This window comes from Phocoena phocoena, chromosome 15 (assembly GCF_963924675.1).
Source record: "Phocoena phocoena chromosome 15, mPhoPho1.1, whole genome shotgun sequence".
In the NCBI taxonomy this organism is placed as follows: Eukaryota; Metazoa; Chordata; class Mammalia; order Artiodactyla; family Phocoenidae; genus Phocoena; species Phocoena phocoena.
In genome coordinates, this window is record NC_089233.1 from 23052022 (window position 1) to 23067381 (window position 15360).

At 40.8% G+C, this 15360-nt stretch overlaps 1 protein-coding gene across 4 annotated transcripts in view; it reads right to left on the reverse strand.

The window, feature by feature from the left end:
* VPS35L (VPS35 endosomal protein sorting factor like) overlaps window positions 1-15360 on the reverse strand; it is a 133222-nt gene that overhangs the window by 62910 nt on the left and 54952 nt on the right. For all 4 annotated transcript variants that reach the window (XM_065893414.1, XM_065893416.1, XM_065893417.1 and 1 more), the window contains 5 exons: window positions 9543-9589; window positions 8379-8490; window positions 7732-7848; window positions 5265-5318; window positions 2023-2103 (listed from right to left, as the gene is read on the reverse strand). In XM_065893414.1, coding sequence (XP_065749486.1) covers window positions 2023-2103; window positions 5265-5318; window positions 7732-7848; window positions 8379-8490; window positions 9543-9589 — 411 coding nt within the window. The remainder of the gene's footprint in view (window positions 1-2022; window positions 2104-5264; window positions 5319-7731; window positions 7849-8378; window positions 8491-9542; window positions 9590-15360) is intronic.

Below are 15360 nucleotides of genomic sequence, written 5' to 3' on the forward strand. Positions count from 1 at the left end.
TGGTGTTTGCAACTCTACCATTTCTTCCACATTTCTCAAATGGCACCCCTGCCCACCTTTCCCCTCATCTATTTATTTATTTATCTATTCGTCATAAGGGCCAACTCCTGGATTCCTACTTTACTCAGTGGATTATAATCCATCGCTGTATTTATTTCATTTGATGCTCAAACTGGGGACCCGTGAGAGCCCCTTCCAAGCTGTTCCTGTGCCCATTTCATGTGCGCCCAGCAGTACTTCCTTACTTCCTGGCACAAGAAAATGTGCCAGGCTCACCTTATACCTTACCTATCCTAGAACTGGAGTAAGCTAATTCTTCACAGATCCCCACAGTTTTATTTTCTTGATGTGGCCCCAGTTAAGACCAAGGGCTCACAACCGATATGGGTGGCTGTCTGGAACGCAAGCTGACCCCGGGGCATCTTTTATAAGTTGCTCTCAGATATGACAGAATTACAGTATAGTATAGTTCCCTTGTCACTTAGGAATGGACTGCATTAAAATTATTATGTTACTTAAAGTTTTCAATTAATTGGGTCACTAGCAGTCAAGGCCTTGCTGAAAATTCCCCAACTAAAATTCTGCACATCAGTCTTCATATGAGGCCGAGACCTTGACCACCCACATTTTATTTACCCTGCAATATTGACCAAGAGCCTGCTGTGCGTGACTGTATTCTTTTCATTCCATCTAGAAAAATGTCAGATAGTTAGTGGCTGCTCAATAAATTGTAATGATGAACCATTTTAATTAGCAAATGGTGAAAATTTCTTAAATGAGTAAAATGTAAGAATTCTAAAATTTATACAAGAATATGTAACTAGGGCTTCCCAGGTGGTGCAGTGGTTGAGAATCCGCCTGCCAATGCAGGGGACACGGGTTCGAGCCCTGGTCCGGGAAGAGCCCACATGCTGCAGAGCCCACGTGCCACAACTACTGAAACCCACGTGCCACAACTACTGAAACCCGCGCACCTAGAGCCCGTGTTCCACAATAAGAGAAGCCACCGCAATGAGAAGCCCGCGCACTGCAACGAAGAGTAGCCCCCGCCCGCCTCAACTAGAGAAAGCCCACGTGCAGCAACGAAGACCCAACACAGCCAAAACTAACTAACTAAATAAATAAATAAATTTATTTATTTTAAAAAAGGAATATGTAACTAATTTTCTTATACTAAGTGAGACCAGAAATCACTTGATCATAGGCAGTAAGTGCCAGAACATCATGTTATTAAATAAAAAATAAAATCTTAATTAGGTCTGAAGTTACTTTACAGTAAGTGATCCTGAGCTGGATTCTGTACTAGTGGGGAAAAAAATCTGCTACTAAGGACATTGAGTCCACTGACAAAACTGGAATACGGGCTGTGGAGTAGGTAAAAGTAATATATTAACATTAAATTCCCTGATGTTGATAACTAAACTGTGGTTATAAAGGAGAATGTCCTTGTTCTTAGGAAATACTCACTGAACTCTTCAGAGGCAAAAGTGGCATGATGTACGCAATTTATCCTCAACTGTTTTTTAAAAAATGTACATACGTATGTATGAATATATATGTCGTGTGTGTGTGTGTGTGTGTGTGTGTACACACAATGATAAAGTAAACATGGAATCTCTCAACAGCTGGTGAATCTAGGTAAAAAATAATGGAAGCTCTCTGAGCTATTCTTTTAACTTTCCAATAAAGTTTGAATTTATTTCCAAATAAAAAGTTAGCTTAACTGAAAAACATAGGCATCTTACTTACTGGTGCCAAGCAACTGTACTGGGCTTTCCACATCACACCTCACTGAATCCTCACACCATTCTGAGGAGGACTATTATTATCTCCATTTTACAGTGAGAAAACTGAGGCACAAGACTAAGTAACTGATTAAAGGGCACATGGCTAAGACATGGCAAAGCTAGGATTCAAACCCAGGATTATCTGACTTTACAGCCTGACCCATGCAACATACCTATTTAATTCAACAGAATAAAATTCCTTACAGTGTGGAAATGAGAAATGAAAATCTGTCACCTGAGGGTAGGAGTCTTCAAATGCACGATCTGGAGTCATGTGCTTGATGACATCGGCCAAAACAGTATTCACCTCTCGTTTCTAAGTGGGGAAAAAAATCAAACCTGTATTTAGACACTGAATGGTAGTCATTGACCATTTTTCTGATAGAAAGAACTAACGTTTTCAGAATATAGCACACACTTTCCAGGAAGCAGTTTCAACTACTCTGCTGAAAATAATGTAAGGGGGGATATCCCACCCATACCACAGCCCTAAAGATGGCTATGTCTGCACCAGGTCAGGACTAAGACACGGTTCTCAAAGGTTCCTGTCCCAGCTTTCTCGGAGTGCTGGTGAAATCCAACGTGCCACTTTCTGCCTGCCAGTCCCGGGCCCCTCCCCAGGTGCTGCAGAGAGCAGCGAAGCATTGTGGCAAGAGCACAGACTGAACCCTTACAAGCTGGGTGACTCAATGACCACTTCACTTTTGTCAGCCGTATCAGGGGTCAGCCAACCAGCCCAGCACCTATTTTCACACAGTCCAGGCGCCAAGAATGATTTTTACATTCAAACCAAAAGAATAATAATATTTGGTGACAACGAAAATTATATGAGATTCAAATTTCAGCATGCATAAATAAGGTTTACTATTTACACAGCCATGCTCACTCCTGTATGGTCTACGGCTGCTTTCATGATACAGTGGCAGAGTCAGGCACTTGTAACAGAGATCATATGGTCCACAAAGCCTCAAATACAGAAAAAAGAGGACTTCTACAGAAAAAGTGTGCTGACCCCTGGTCTATATAACTGGAACAGTGAAACTTCCTGGCAAGGTCATTATGAAGCTCTGCAGCTTACAGGTAAAGTGCCTGGCACATAGCACGCTATCTAAATAGTTGCCATTATGTACTCCCTCATTTAATGTTCATTAAACTCCACAGCACGCGGACTTCCCTGGTGGTCCGGTGGTTAAGACTCTGCGCTACCTATGCAGAGGGCCTGGGTTCAATCCCTGGTCAGGGAACTAGATCCCATATGCCACAACTAAGAGCCCGTGTGCCACAACTAAGACTGGGCGCATCCAAATAAATAAATACATACAGAAATAAATAAGTTTTTTTTTAAAAAACCTCCCCATGATAAATAAATAAATATTTTAAAAAAAACCACCTCCCCATCATGGACATCATTATCCCCATGAAAAGTTAAGTGGCTAAGCGGCTTAGCCAGGGTCACAGAGCTAAAAAAATCTGACAATGGCACTAAAAGGAACGAAAGCTTCTTGGAGAAAGAGCTGATTCCAAATCTAAGATAAGAAAAATACAAGGGAGGCTGGAGCATCTTATAATAGAAAGCAAGGAAGGCATCAAAGACTACAAAGAATGTGTCAGGACTCAGAAGCCAACCTGAAAAAGCACCCACTGGACAAAAATGGGACAACTGAGCAACAGTAAGAATAATGCAATTGCAATGACTGATACATATCAAATATGTTTCAATTAGTGAGCTCCTACAGATACCCACAGCAACTACTACTCACTGGTGACCTTTGGGGATGCTGGGGAATTGACTCATTACTCTAAAAACTAGTAAGTAACAGGGACAAAAATGAGCATCTTGCCTTTTCTGTACAAACTGTACCTCAGGGTAACCAAATACATGGAGCGAAGAGGTTCTCTTCATGCAAGTATTCTAGCTAACAAATAAAGGAGAAATGATAACTCCGAATATCACCACTTTGCAACCCGTGATAAACCATAAGATGAATGCGCTTCAGTGGTCACTCACATCACGGAGAGACAACCAGATACCGTGAGCCTTCCAGGAGAAGCACCATGCCAGCACCCAGGGTGCCAAAAAGTCAGATCTGAAGCTGATGAAGTCTCCTGTCTCCAGAACTAACTGTTGATTTATAGGAAATACTGGAGGCAGAAAAGCATGTTTAATCACCACCACAGGCATACATCTGGCCAATCGAGACTGGGAAACTCTACAGGACAAAGGACCCAATTTCTTCAACAAATAAATAATAGAAAAAAAAAAGGGAAGGGAACAGGGAGGGAGGGAGAGAAAGAGAGGGGAAGAGAGAGGGAACTTACAGATTAAAAGAACTCTAATTAAAGGTTTTACAACGTATAGACCCTATTTTAATCCTGATTGAACAAATAAACTGTAAAAAACTTATGAGACAATTGGGGAAATCTGAAAATTTATCGATTTTTAATGGTATTAAAACATTATTAATTTTATTAGTTATAATAATGTATTGAGATTTTGTTTCAGAAAAGTGAATTCTATTTTAGAGATATGTGCAGAGATACTGACAGGTGAAACACAGTGATTGAGCTGTGCTTCAAAATAATCCAAGGGTGGGGAGAAAAGGGAAGGACACGAAACAAGATCTGTCATAAGTTGATCATTTCTGGGTGATAAGTACAAGGGAGATCATATGTTTGAAGTTTCCATAATAAAACAAAAATTGGACAAAAGAAAGAAAATTAACAGACCAACATTTACATAATGCTCAAAATGAGGCAAAACCCATTTCTGGAGTTAGAGACCAGATGGTGCCTACCTTCAACTTCCAAGGCTGTGACTGGGAGGAGAGTATGGGGGGCTTCAGGGTGGGGTGGGGAGTTATTTCCTGTTTCTTGATCTGGACCATGATTACATGGGTGTATTTTGTGAAGATTCATTATACAGCAGACTTACGAAATATGTGCTTTTCTTCATGTAGGCTAAATTTCGGGGTTCTTTAAGTTGATTAAAATAAACACCTGGCAACAGGATTTGAAACCACTTCTACCTGCTTCTAAAGTCTCTGCTCATTGACAAGACCAGTATTTCCCAAACTGGGGTTCTAGTTTGGGCCTAGGAAAAGAAGTATCTTTGTTTGCTTAGAAAAAAGTTAAATTACATGCAAATCAAATATGTTTGGAAAACGCTGCTGACTAGACTCCCATGGAAAGTTCCAATATATTTTAACAATAAGGATCTAAGGTGTATGATGGTGAAAAAACCTGCTTAACTTTGTATAATGCAGCGTTTCCCAAGCTTACACGTGAGTGTGGAACACTTTTGTTATAGGTCATGTATTAATGCTCCATCACACTATACTATAAAGGATGCAATTTTCATAAATTAAGAATAATTACCATCATAAAATACCTAAATGTCTAAGCTAGACTTATTCACAATTACGAACATGAAAAAAATATACAATAATCCTTTCAAAAACAATACCACAGCACACATACCGTGAAATGTTTGCAGGTGTACTCTACCCACACTTCGGCACAATTAATGTAGTCCTATAAAGAAAAAGTAAAAATGTCTTTACAATAAGAATGCCATGATTGACCTTATGCCAAAAGCTCATCGTGTACAAATCCCTTCAAGGGCTTTGAAAACTAAGAGTTGGTAAGTGATGAGGATTTCAAGAGTGGTTCATGTACAGAAAACTCTGGCCCACTGATAGATTTTACCCTGAGAGGTGACATGAGAAAACATAAGTTGCCTGAAACTAATTAGACTGTCATTCCAGAATTGCTACTTGGGCCAAGACAGAAATCTGGGAAGCTCTGCCATGTCTGGAGAATGGGAAGAACCAAAGGGCAGCGGAGATAACAGTGGGGAGACCTCATCACACCTCAGTGGACACAATGACCATAGATCTGGTTGAAAATTCAAGTAATGTTTACGATGTGACTTTTGAATGTTCTGAGAAAAAATAGGCCTCCTGCCTTTAAAAACAAACCGTTGGTCCTAGAGAGGGTGATGCATATAAGTTGTAAAAAGGTTAAGAAAGCACAAAGGTTTTAGGTAAGAAAGGATGTGTTAGATTCAAGTAGAAGAGACAATGAGATGGCTACGGAAATGGCAATGACCAACTTGGTAAGGTTGTCTGCCCCAGAAAATATGCACATGGGAAAAAACTGTCAAGGAAAAACAGAGTCTGCAAGTATACCTTTTCTGTTCTGACACTTCAAGGAAAAAAAAGAAGAAATGGGGAGGGAAGAAAACAGTTATCTCATTCACACAAGAAAAGCCAGGAACATTCTAAAGTCTAACAGGAATGCTAAGGTGGACTTAACGAGGAGAGTGTGAAGTTAAAGACTGGAGAAAACTGTTATTATGAGCTTTTGACGCAAGGTTGCTTTGAAGCACTGAAGTACAGGCACCAGAGGCCCAGAGGTTTTTGACTTAAATATCCTAAATAAGCAGTTTTCATTAGCCAATCAGAGTTAAGTTAAATAGAGAATTTCAACGGCTAGAGTTTAGTGAGAATTTTGCTGAATTAAACTAGGTATACAATTTTGTAAAAAAGTTCCTAATTTTTCTAAATTATATTGTTCTTAATACACTATCATAAATGTGGTGATTAGCAAGGGGTTTATAACTGGGCTCACTTCAATATTTCCTTCTCAATAAATGATCAAATCAAATGCCACATATTCACTTATTCTCTGTGTTATGGTCTGAATGTTTGTATCCACCCCCAAAACGCATATGTTAAAATCCTAGCCCTTGATGTGATGGTATTAGGAGGTGAGGCCTTTGGCAGTGGTTAGGTCATGAGGGTGGAGCCCCCGATTGGAATTAGTGCCCTTATAAAAGGGACCCTAGAGAGGTCTCTTTGCCTCTTTCTGCGATGTGAGGAGGAGAAGCAGGCAGGCTGCAACCTAGAAGAGGGTCCTCACCAGAACCCAACCATGCTGGTCACCTGATCTTGCACTTCCAGCCTCCAGAAATGTGAGAAATAAATTTCTATTGTACATAAGCCACATGACCTATCATATTCTGTTACAACAAACTAAATGAACAAGGGCATGCTGCTAGTAGGAGAGGAACAGTGCAGGGTGTGGTGAAGTTTGGCCACAAAGACAGCCAACAGCATTTCCCTAGTGGCAGCTACATAAATTGCTGGCACATTGCCTGAAAGGGCAGTGAGGCATAAAACCCAAACCTACAACATGATGACCAGCACTACATGCATTACAGAAACTAACATCAGTTGGTCCATCTTCCCAAGACTTCCTGTGTCAGAAGTATGGGGAGAAAGAGCCTTCAGCTGTCCATTCAAGGGAAGGAAACTGGAATTCCCTTTTGCTAATCACTGGCTTGACTGTTGATCTTCAATTTAGGAATATCTCAATAAATTGGTTTTTTCAAATCCAAATACAACCTGACCCTTAAAAAACACAGGGGTTAGGGGTACTGATCCTCCACGCAGTCAAAAATCCACATATAACTTATAGTCAGCCCTCTGTATCCACGATTCCTCCATATTTGCGATTCCACTTCTGTGGATTCAACCAACCATACGTTGTATAGTATTTACTATTGAAAAAAAATTCCATGTATAAGTGGATGTACGCAGCTCAAACCCATGCTGTTCAAAGGTCAACCGTGCTACAGACTGCTGTACTTCGAATGCTCTTTGCAAAGCTACAGGTCTTTTAAAGTTTCAAGTATTTATAATTTTACACTTTTGGTGCATCTTAAGGTCTCAAGAATAAGACATGCTAGGGATACAAAAATCAAAGAAATACATCTTTAAAGCTATAAGTTCTCCATTACAGATTAACAAATAATGCAATTAAAAGTAGATTTCTTAAAAAAAAAATAAGGATGATTAGCTGAAAGAGAAATTTTTTAAAAGAAAGAGTATACTGCATAACCTGGACAAAAAGTAGTCAATACAAGGTCTAAATGGTCACCCACCTGTGGATTCTTCAATTTGGTGATAACTTTCCAAGCTTCATTGAGAATCTGAAGTCGATCACTCTCAGGAGGATTAGCCAAGGCCAAGTTTAAGCCCAGTGAGCGAAAGAGAAGATGCTAAAAAATACAGCAAACCATTACGATCCTAGAGAGGTACAATCAGAGTAACTTGAAGCAATAAAGGAAAAGGCTGTAACAGTTGGCCTGTCTTGAGGTTAATCTTCCAACGACCGTTTTCTGAAGTTCTACCACAGATCTGTGCAAGTTAGACTGAGAAGCTCAAAACAGAGAGCTGGCTCTGTGTACTGGTCCAACCTGTGGGCCATAATACTCTCCTGGACAAAGCTTTTCATAAATAATAAGTGAAGATACAGTTTTAAGGATGTAAGACCAAAGTTCTTCCTAAATATTTCATAGTGAGCTAATTTGACAGATTTAGGACTCAAGGAGGCCTGACTCGCGGCAATTACACGTGTCTCACAACCCCAGTCGCTAACTCATTCTCCATCGTACTCTTCAGAAACAGAGCCCTCGCTTGTTTTCCTGTTGGCTGGAGCTTCCCCTGACTCCGAACTCTCTCTCCCTGGGGAGCTACTGGGCAAACATTGCCTATTTGTTCTCCGCTGAGCATTAAGTCAAGAGCCTACCTTGGGGAAACCAGACTCATCGCACTCTTTAATCATGCCGATGAAATCCATGGACCTTGTGGCGATGAACTCGGCCCGGAAAGCTGACATTACGGAATTCAACAGCAAGGCACTGAAAGACACACACACATGCCCCACGTCAGCAGAGCTTCCCCTTAATGAAACTCGCTTTCATTTTAGGATGTATGTTGTTGGGAAAGATGACTGACAGCCCTTTAATGGTAAGGGTGGAAAAATGAGAAGACTGGAGTAAAAAGGCCACCTCTAGAGACTAACTCGGTGTTTCATGCATATTCAGAACTTAATATTCAACTGACTGGAAGAATGGATGGATGGGTGGATGGATGAGTGAATGGGTAGATGGATCAATGGATGGACAGGTAAATAAGAAAGTAATCAAATCCATTTAAACAGAAGAAAACTGAGCCTTCAGTGCACAAATAAAACTAAAAAGTAAGAATATATATTTTTTTTTAACTCAAAGTTTATTTTAGTCACTTTCTTTTTTTTTTTTTTTTTGCGGTACAGGGGCCTCTCCCATTGTGGAGCACTGACTCTGGACGCGCAGGCTCAGCGGCCATGGCTCACGGGCCCAGCCGCTCTGCGGCATGTGGGATCTTCCCGGACCGGGGCACGAACCCGTGTCCCCTGCATCGGCAGGCCGACTCTCAACCACTGCGCCACCAGGGAAGCCCTAAGTAAGAATATTGATCCAAGCTGCAAATATATATCCGCATCTCTTATGAAAAGCACTGTTCCAGGACCTAGGGACACAGTGGTGAACAAAACCCACTCCAGGCTGCTCACACATCTGCCACCAAAAGGAGAGCAGAGGAGAAACCTCTTATGCCTGGTAGACAGGAATTTGAGTTTATCCTGACCTTATCACTTATCACAGCCCCATAGGGAAAGAACTATTATTATACCCATTTTACAGAGGAGGAGACAGAGGCACAGAGGGGTCAAAGTAAGTGACCCAAGGTCAGAAAGCTAAGAAAGAGTGGAGCCAAGATCTGAAGCCAGGCACCTGGACTCCAGCATTCCTGACCTCCATGCTATCCTGCTTCTCTGTTGGCCCTCTTGCCCATGCAAGCATGCCAACCTCAAAAAAAAGCAACCAAGTCCATTTTCAAACACAGGCTTTATGAATTTCAAAATACTTACTTGTTTGCTAGTTTCTTACATCTCTCCATCATTTCCGTTAGCAGAGCCTAATCAAAAAAATGATAAAAACCATCAAGTTGGAGGATCTAAAGCAACACTTCTCATGAACAGATTTCCAAAGCAATACTCTAAAATAAACACAGCCACATGACCATTTCTATCTCAGTGCCTGGCAGGGATGGGGAAGATGAAGGAGAAAACAAGCTCACTCTTGTGGCATTTAGTATAATGGATAAGAGCTGGGGCCCTGGCCTCAGGCACACTTGGGTTCAAATCCAGTCTCACCAACTACTTTTCCTCATCCTTAGGTAGATGATACCGACCTGTGATACCATCCCACCTACAGATTACTGCAGGATGATGAGAGTGGTACCTCCTATGCTCCAGGGCACCAAGAATGAAATCTGCTTTACTACTCACTCCTCTAGACCCCCCTTTTACCTCCCCATTTCACGAGGTGTCTGTGAAATTCTCAGTAAAATAACAAACACTGGGCCAGTACTTGGTGCTGGCCAGTCACGGTGAGAAGCACTTGGCACTCATGATGTCACTTCTCACAACCACCAAGAGGCAGGCTCTCTATTCTCCCATTTCACAGATGAGAAACCAAGCCACTGAACAGTGATGTGCTTGGGCCAAGGTGACACGGCTAGTTATGGCGGGCTGGATGTGACCTGGGCAGTCAGGCATCAAGGGCCATGCTCTTCACTATACTTCCTCTCCATGCATTTTGAAGGACATTTTTTTCCCCAAAAGGAAGTAAATGTTTTACTCATTGGGATACTATTAATGGCTTTAGAGCTATCTTAAGACAATTACGTGTCTTTAAAAGAGCTCCTATTTTTTTAAAAAAATCAATGGAAGAAGTCTCCATTAGGGCAGTGGTTTGGGGAAGGTTTTGAATGGCACAGGCAAGGTCAATCCCAAGACAAAAGAGCTGGTAACAGCAGCATCGACACTGAGAACTCACCAGGCGCACAGCACTAGGCACTGGGCTAAGCGCTTTACATACCTTTTCCCATTTACTCTTCACAATGGTCTTTGAGGCCCATGTCAATTATCAGCACTTGACAGATGAGGAAGCCAAAACTCAGCTAGATTAAGCCACTTCCTACTAAGTGGTAGAAATGAGATTTGTACCTAAGTCTGGCTCAGAAGGCAAAAGATAAAATCAGTCTTCTTTAGTGAAATTCTACCCTTTCCAGCTGTGGCCTCTGTATCCTGGGTGCTGCTTGAATAATTAAGGTGGTAGTTGCTTGTGGAGATACTGTCAGTACCCCTTACTCCTTACCCTGATTTTATTCAGAGTTCTGTCTCTGCCAACAAAATACAGGTTGGGTCCTGTTATGGAGTGAATTATGTCCCGTCCAAATTCATATGCTGAAGCTCTAACCCGCAGTGTGACTGTGTTTGGAGGTGGTGCTTTTAAGGAGTTAATTAATGTTAAGTGAGGTCATAAGAGTGCGGCCCTAATCCAACAGGACTGGTGTCCTTATAAGAAGAGGAAGAGAGACTAGGGACACACATGCACAGATGATAAGACCAGGAGAGGACACAGTGAGAAGACAGTGGACTGCAAGCCAAGGAGAAAGGCCTCACCAGAAACCAACCTTGCAGGCACCTTGATCTTGAACTTTCCAGCCTCCAAAACTTTGAGAAAATAAACTTCTGTTGTTTAAGCTACCCAGTCTATTATGGAAGCCTGCTAAGGTCTGAATAGCCACCTAATTCCCAAGTTGATGGTGTCAGAAGGTGGAGTCTTTTGGAGGTGATAAGGTCTTAAGGGTGGAGCCCTTATGAATGGAATTAGTACTCTTATAAAAGTGGCCCAAGAAAGCTCCCTTGTCCCTTCTGCCATGTGAGGACACAGCATGAAGACAGCTGTCAGTGAACAAGGAAGTAGGCCCTCACCAGACACTGTATCTGCCAGCATCTTGATCCTGGACTTCCCAACCTCCAGAACCATTAGAAATAAATTTCTTTTGTTTATAAGCCACCCAGTTTGTGGTGTTTTCTTAGAGCAGCCCAAACGTACTAAGCAAAGTAATACAGGCCCAAGCCAATCACGGTGGTCCCATTCCCCTTGCCAGTGGTAAGTTTAGACAGGGCACATGACCCATTTCTTGCTACTTAGATGGGGGCTTAGAGGAAAAGTTTCCTTTTTTTTTTTTTTGGCCACGCTGCACGGCCCATGGGATCCTAGTTCCTCGACCAGGGATCGAACCCAGGCCCTCAGCAGTGAAAGCACCGAGTCCCAACCACTGGACCGCCAGGGAATTCCCAAAGTTGTCCTTAAAGAGGAACCGAAGACTCCTCATCTTTCTGCCTTCGGATGCTGCCATGTATGGACATTATGTGTGGAATGGCTACAGCCACTTTGCTGCTATCTGGGGATGGCAGAGCAGAGAAAAGAACGGAACCTGCCTGGCTCAGACCCTTCACTGTTATTCAACAGAACACACTGAATTATTTTTGAAGGGCCAGTTAGGTGTTTGTTCCTTGCAGCCAGCATCCCAATTGATGATAAAATTGACAATGTCACAAATGGCTTCCCAAACCCATTCATGGGGATTTAATATCTGAAAAGTCATTCATGAAGACCAATATCAAAGTGGTTTCTGGGAAGACTGGGAAAGAGATATTCTTATAATGATCGCATTGATACTCCTTAACATGCACAAATAATCACTCACTCAACACCTGCCTGTGAAGCAACTTTAATGTACTAGCCACTATTTTAGGCACTGGGAATAGCAGTGAGGAAATCAGACAGAAATCCATGACCTTAGATGCTTATTCTCTCTTTCATACACACACGCACAAATGAATGAGCTATCTTGGCCCACCACTTCTGAAAAGACGAAATAGGGCAAATGCTAACATATGGACGAAGTGTTCTGGCCATTAAGACAAGACAAATGCTTTAAAAGTTCTCTTTCCACAGGAGATGAATGCATTAAAAATGCATCCAAGAATATAACTTTAAAAAAAAAAAAAAAGGGCTCATTGTCATTACCCTTAAGTGTCCAGGAGCCAAATGCTATATAGATCCCAGGATGGTCTGTTAGAGGTTATTAATTTTTTTTTCTGGGAAGTGACAGGATTGATTATCTTTGGCAAGAACAAGATGAACAACAGTTCAAAGCAGACTGAGATCGAAAAAAGCCTATTGGCTGAGATAAACCATTGAAAAACTTGCAGCTCTGAATATACGTTCACAGACACGTCAGAACTTGAAGATTCATTAGGCCCCTACATTTCGTTTGTTTATATATTTGTTTTTTATAAAAATTATAAAAATAAGAAATGCTTATGGACAGAAGTTCAAATAATATTGTCATGTATGAAGTAAATTATGAGTGCCCTCCCTCCCAACTCCCACTTCCTAGGGATCAACAGTGTCAACATTTGGTGTTTATCCTTCTAGGCCTTTGTCTATGCCCTATGAATACGTAGCTTTTGTTGTAGAAGACTTTTGTTCTGTTTTACAGAAATGGATAGTCTTATACACATTGAGCTACAATTTGCCTTTTTCACTCAAGAATCTAGCACGGGCCTCCCTCCTCCCGTGTTAGTACACACAAATCTACCTCATTCCTTTTAATGCCTGAGGAATCCACATCATGTACGTAACTATTTTTCAAACTGCTCCAAACTGATGACGTTTTTTAAATGTTTTATTTTTAACCAATTATAGCCTCATGAGAAATTGCAGAAATAGTATAGGTGCTGGGTACCATCACCCAGCTTCCCCCAGTGGTAACACCTTACATAACTACAGTGCATTGTCAAAATCGGGAAACTGACATTGGTATAATATAATTAACTAGACTATTTCACCAGGTTTTTCATGCACCTTTCTTTTTGTGGGGTGAAGGGTATATCTTTGTGACACTTCAGTAACATATTTGGATTTGTATAGCCACCATCACATTTAACTACTGGATTTTTAAGGTTATCTCCAGATTAGGGTTATCTACCCACTTCAAAAGTATAGGAAAAGAAAAAAGAAGTTGGGTCAATAACACATTTCTGTTTTCTAAACTGAGATTAACTCATACGCAGCCCAGAGTGCTCAGAAGATATGTACTTATACTTTTACTAAATAGCCTTCCAATCAGCATTTACAATTATTGCCCCATAAAAAAATGAACTAAATGATATACATATCACATTTTCCTTATTTTTCTAGATGAAACAAACATGTAAAACAGTAGGCAAAACCATAAACTAATCTTAAAAGCTAGTATCTTTCCTCCAATCCAGAGTTAATATGGCTCAAGTCTCAAAGAAATAAAATATTTCAGTGTGAATATAAAGAAATTTTATATCCCAGGTAGTAAAATGAGAAATTAAATTTTTTTCCTTTATTTATCTTTCTCTGGGGATTTTTCCCTAATTCAAAAGAATGAAAATAACACACCTGTATGCTTGAGAGAGATTTATCATCGACCAAGACTAGTCTTAGATTTGCATTACTAGCCTAATCATACATTAGAATGTTTAAAGGGCAATTTATAGTATGACCATTGGAGTAGCAGTCCCATGGGTCAATCTGTTCAAGTCCCACCTTAAAATGTAGCAGTTAACAGGAGATTCCTAGAAAGAAAGAGTCTAAAGCAGTCAAGGGAACAAATCTGTTGGTTTCAGTCACTGCCAAAATGGCTACATGACTTCTTTCTAACTGTGTGACTGTAAGAAGTTTGTAAGCCTCAGGTACCCCATCTGTAAAATGGGTATAACAGTAACACCTAGCTTGGGGAAGCTCTGAGAGTGAATTAAGATAGCCCAAGTAAAGTAACTAATACAGGCAGACCTCAGAGATATTGCAGGTTCTGCTCCAGACCACTGCAATAAAGTGAATATTGCAAAAAAGTCACACAAATTTTTTTCTTTCTCAGTGCAAATGAAAGTTATGTTTACACTATACTGTAGTCTATTATATGTGCGATGGCATTATGTATAAAAAAATGTACGTACCTTAATTAAAAAATATTTTATTGCTAAAAAATGCTAACCATCATCTGAGCCTTCAGTGAGTCATACTTTTTTTTGCAATAGTAACATCAAAGATCACTGATCACAGGTCACCATAACAAATAATAATGAAAAAGTTTGAAATATTGCAAGAATTACCAAACTGTGACACAGAGACACAAAGTGAGCAAAATGCTGTTAGAAAAATGGTACCAATAGACTTGCTCGACGCAGTGTTGCCACAAACCTTCAATTTATGAAAATGCACTATTTGCAAAGTGCTCATAAAGCACAGCACAACAAAACGAGGGGTGCCTGTGGGGCGCATGGCAGAGGGAGCCTCAGAAAGAGGTGGTTAAGGGCTCAAAGCGTAGCAGCATCTCAGACCCATCTCCCCGCTCCATTCTTCACAGCCAACCAACACTGCCTTCTAAACTCTTCCTGAAAGGTCACAAAATTTTCCTAACAATAGGTATTTGGTATAACGTTAAGCGAGGGAAAAGCATCATAAAATCATACAGGAAATATTTCTCATCTACAAAACCACAATTACAGAGCAAGAATGAAAGCGGAAAGAGAAATATTAAAAAGAAAATGCACGTTAACAGTGACCAGTTATTCATGACAGACTTTTAGGTGGCTCCTTTCCTCCGTTTAACCTTTCTGTCTTTTCCAAATTCTTTCCAATGAATATGTACTCTCCCATCCATTCTGCCTCTTGGTTTTTCCATGGCTACCAGAGAGTTCTCCTCTAATCCATCTCAGATGCTTCTGCCAGTCTGATCTTCAAGCACCACTTTTTTTCATATTATCCCCCTGGTCAAAAATCTTCAAGCGCTGC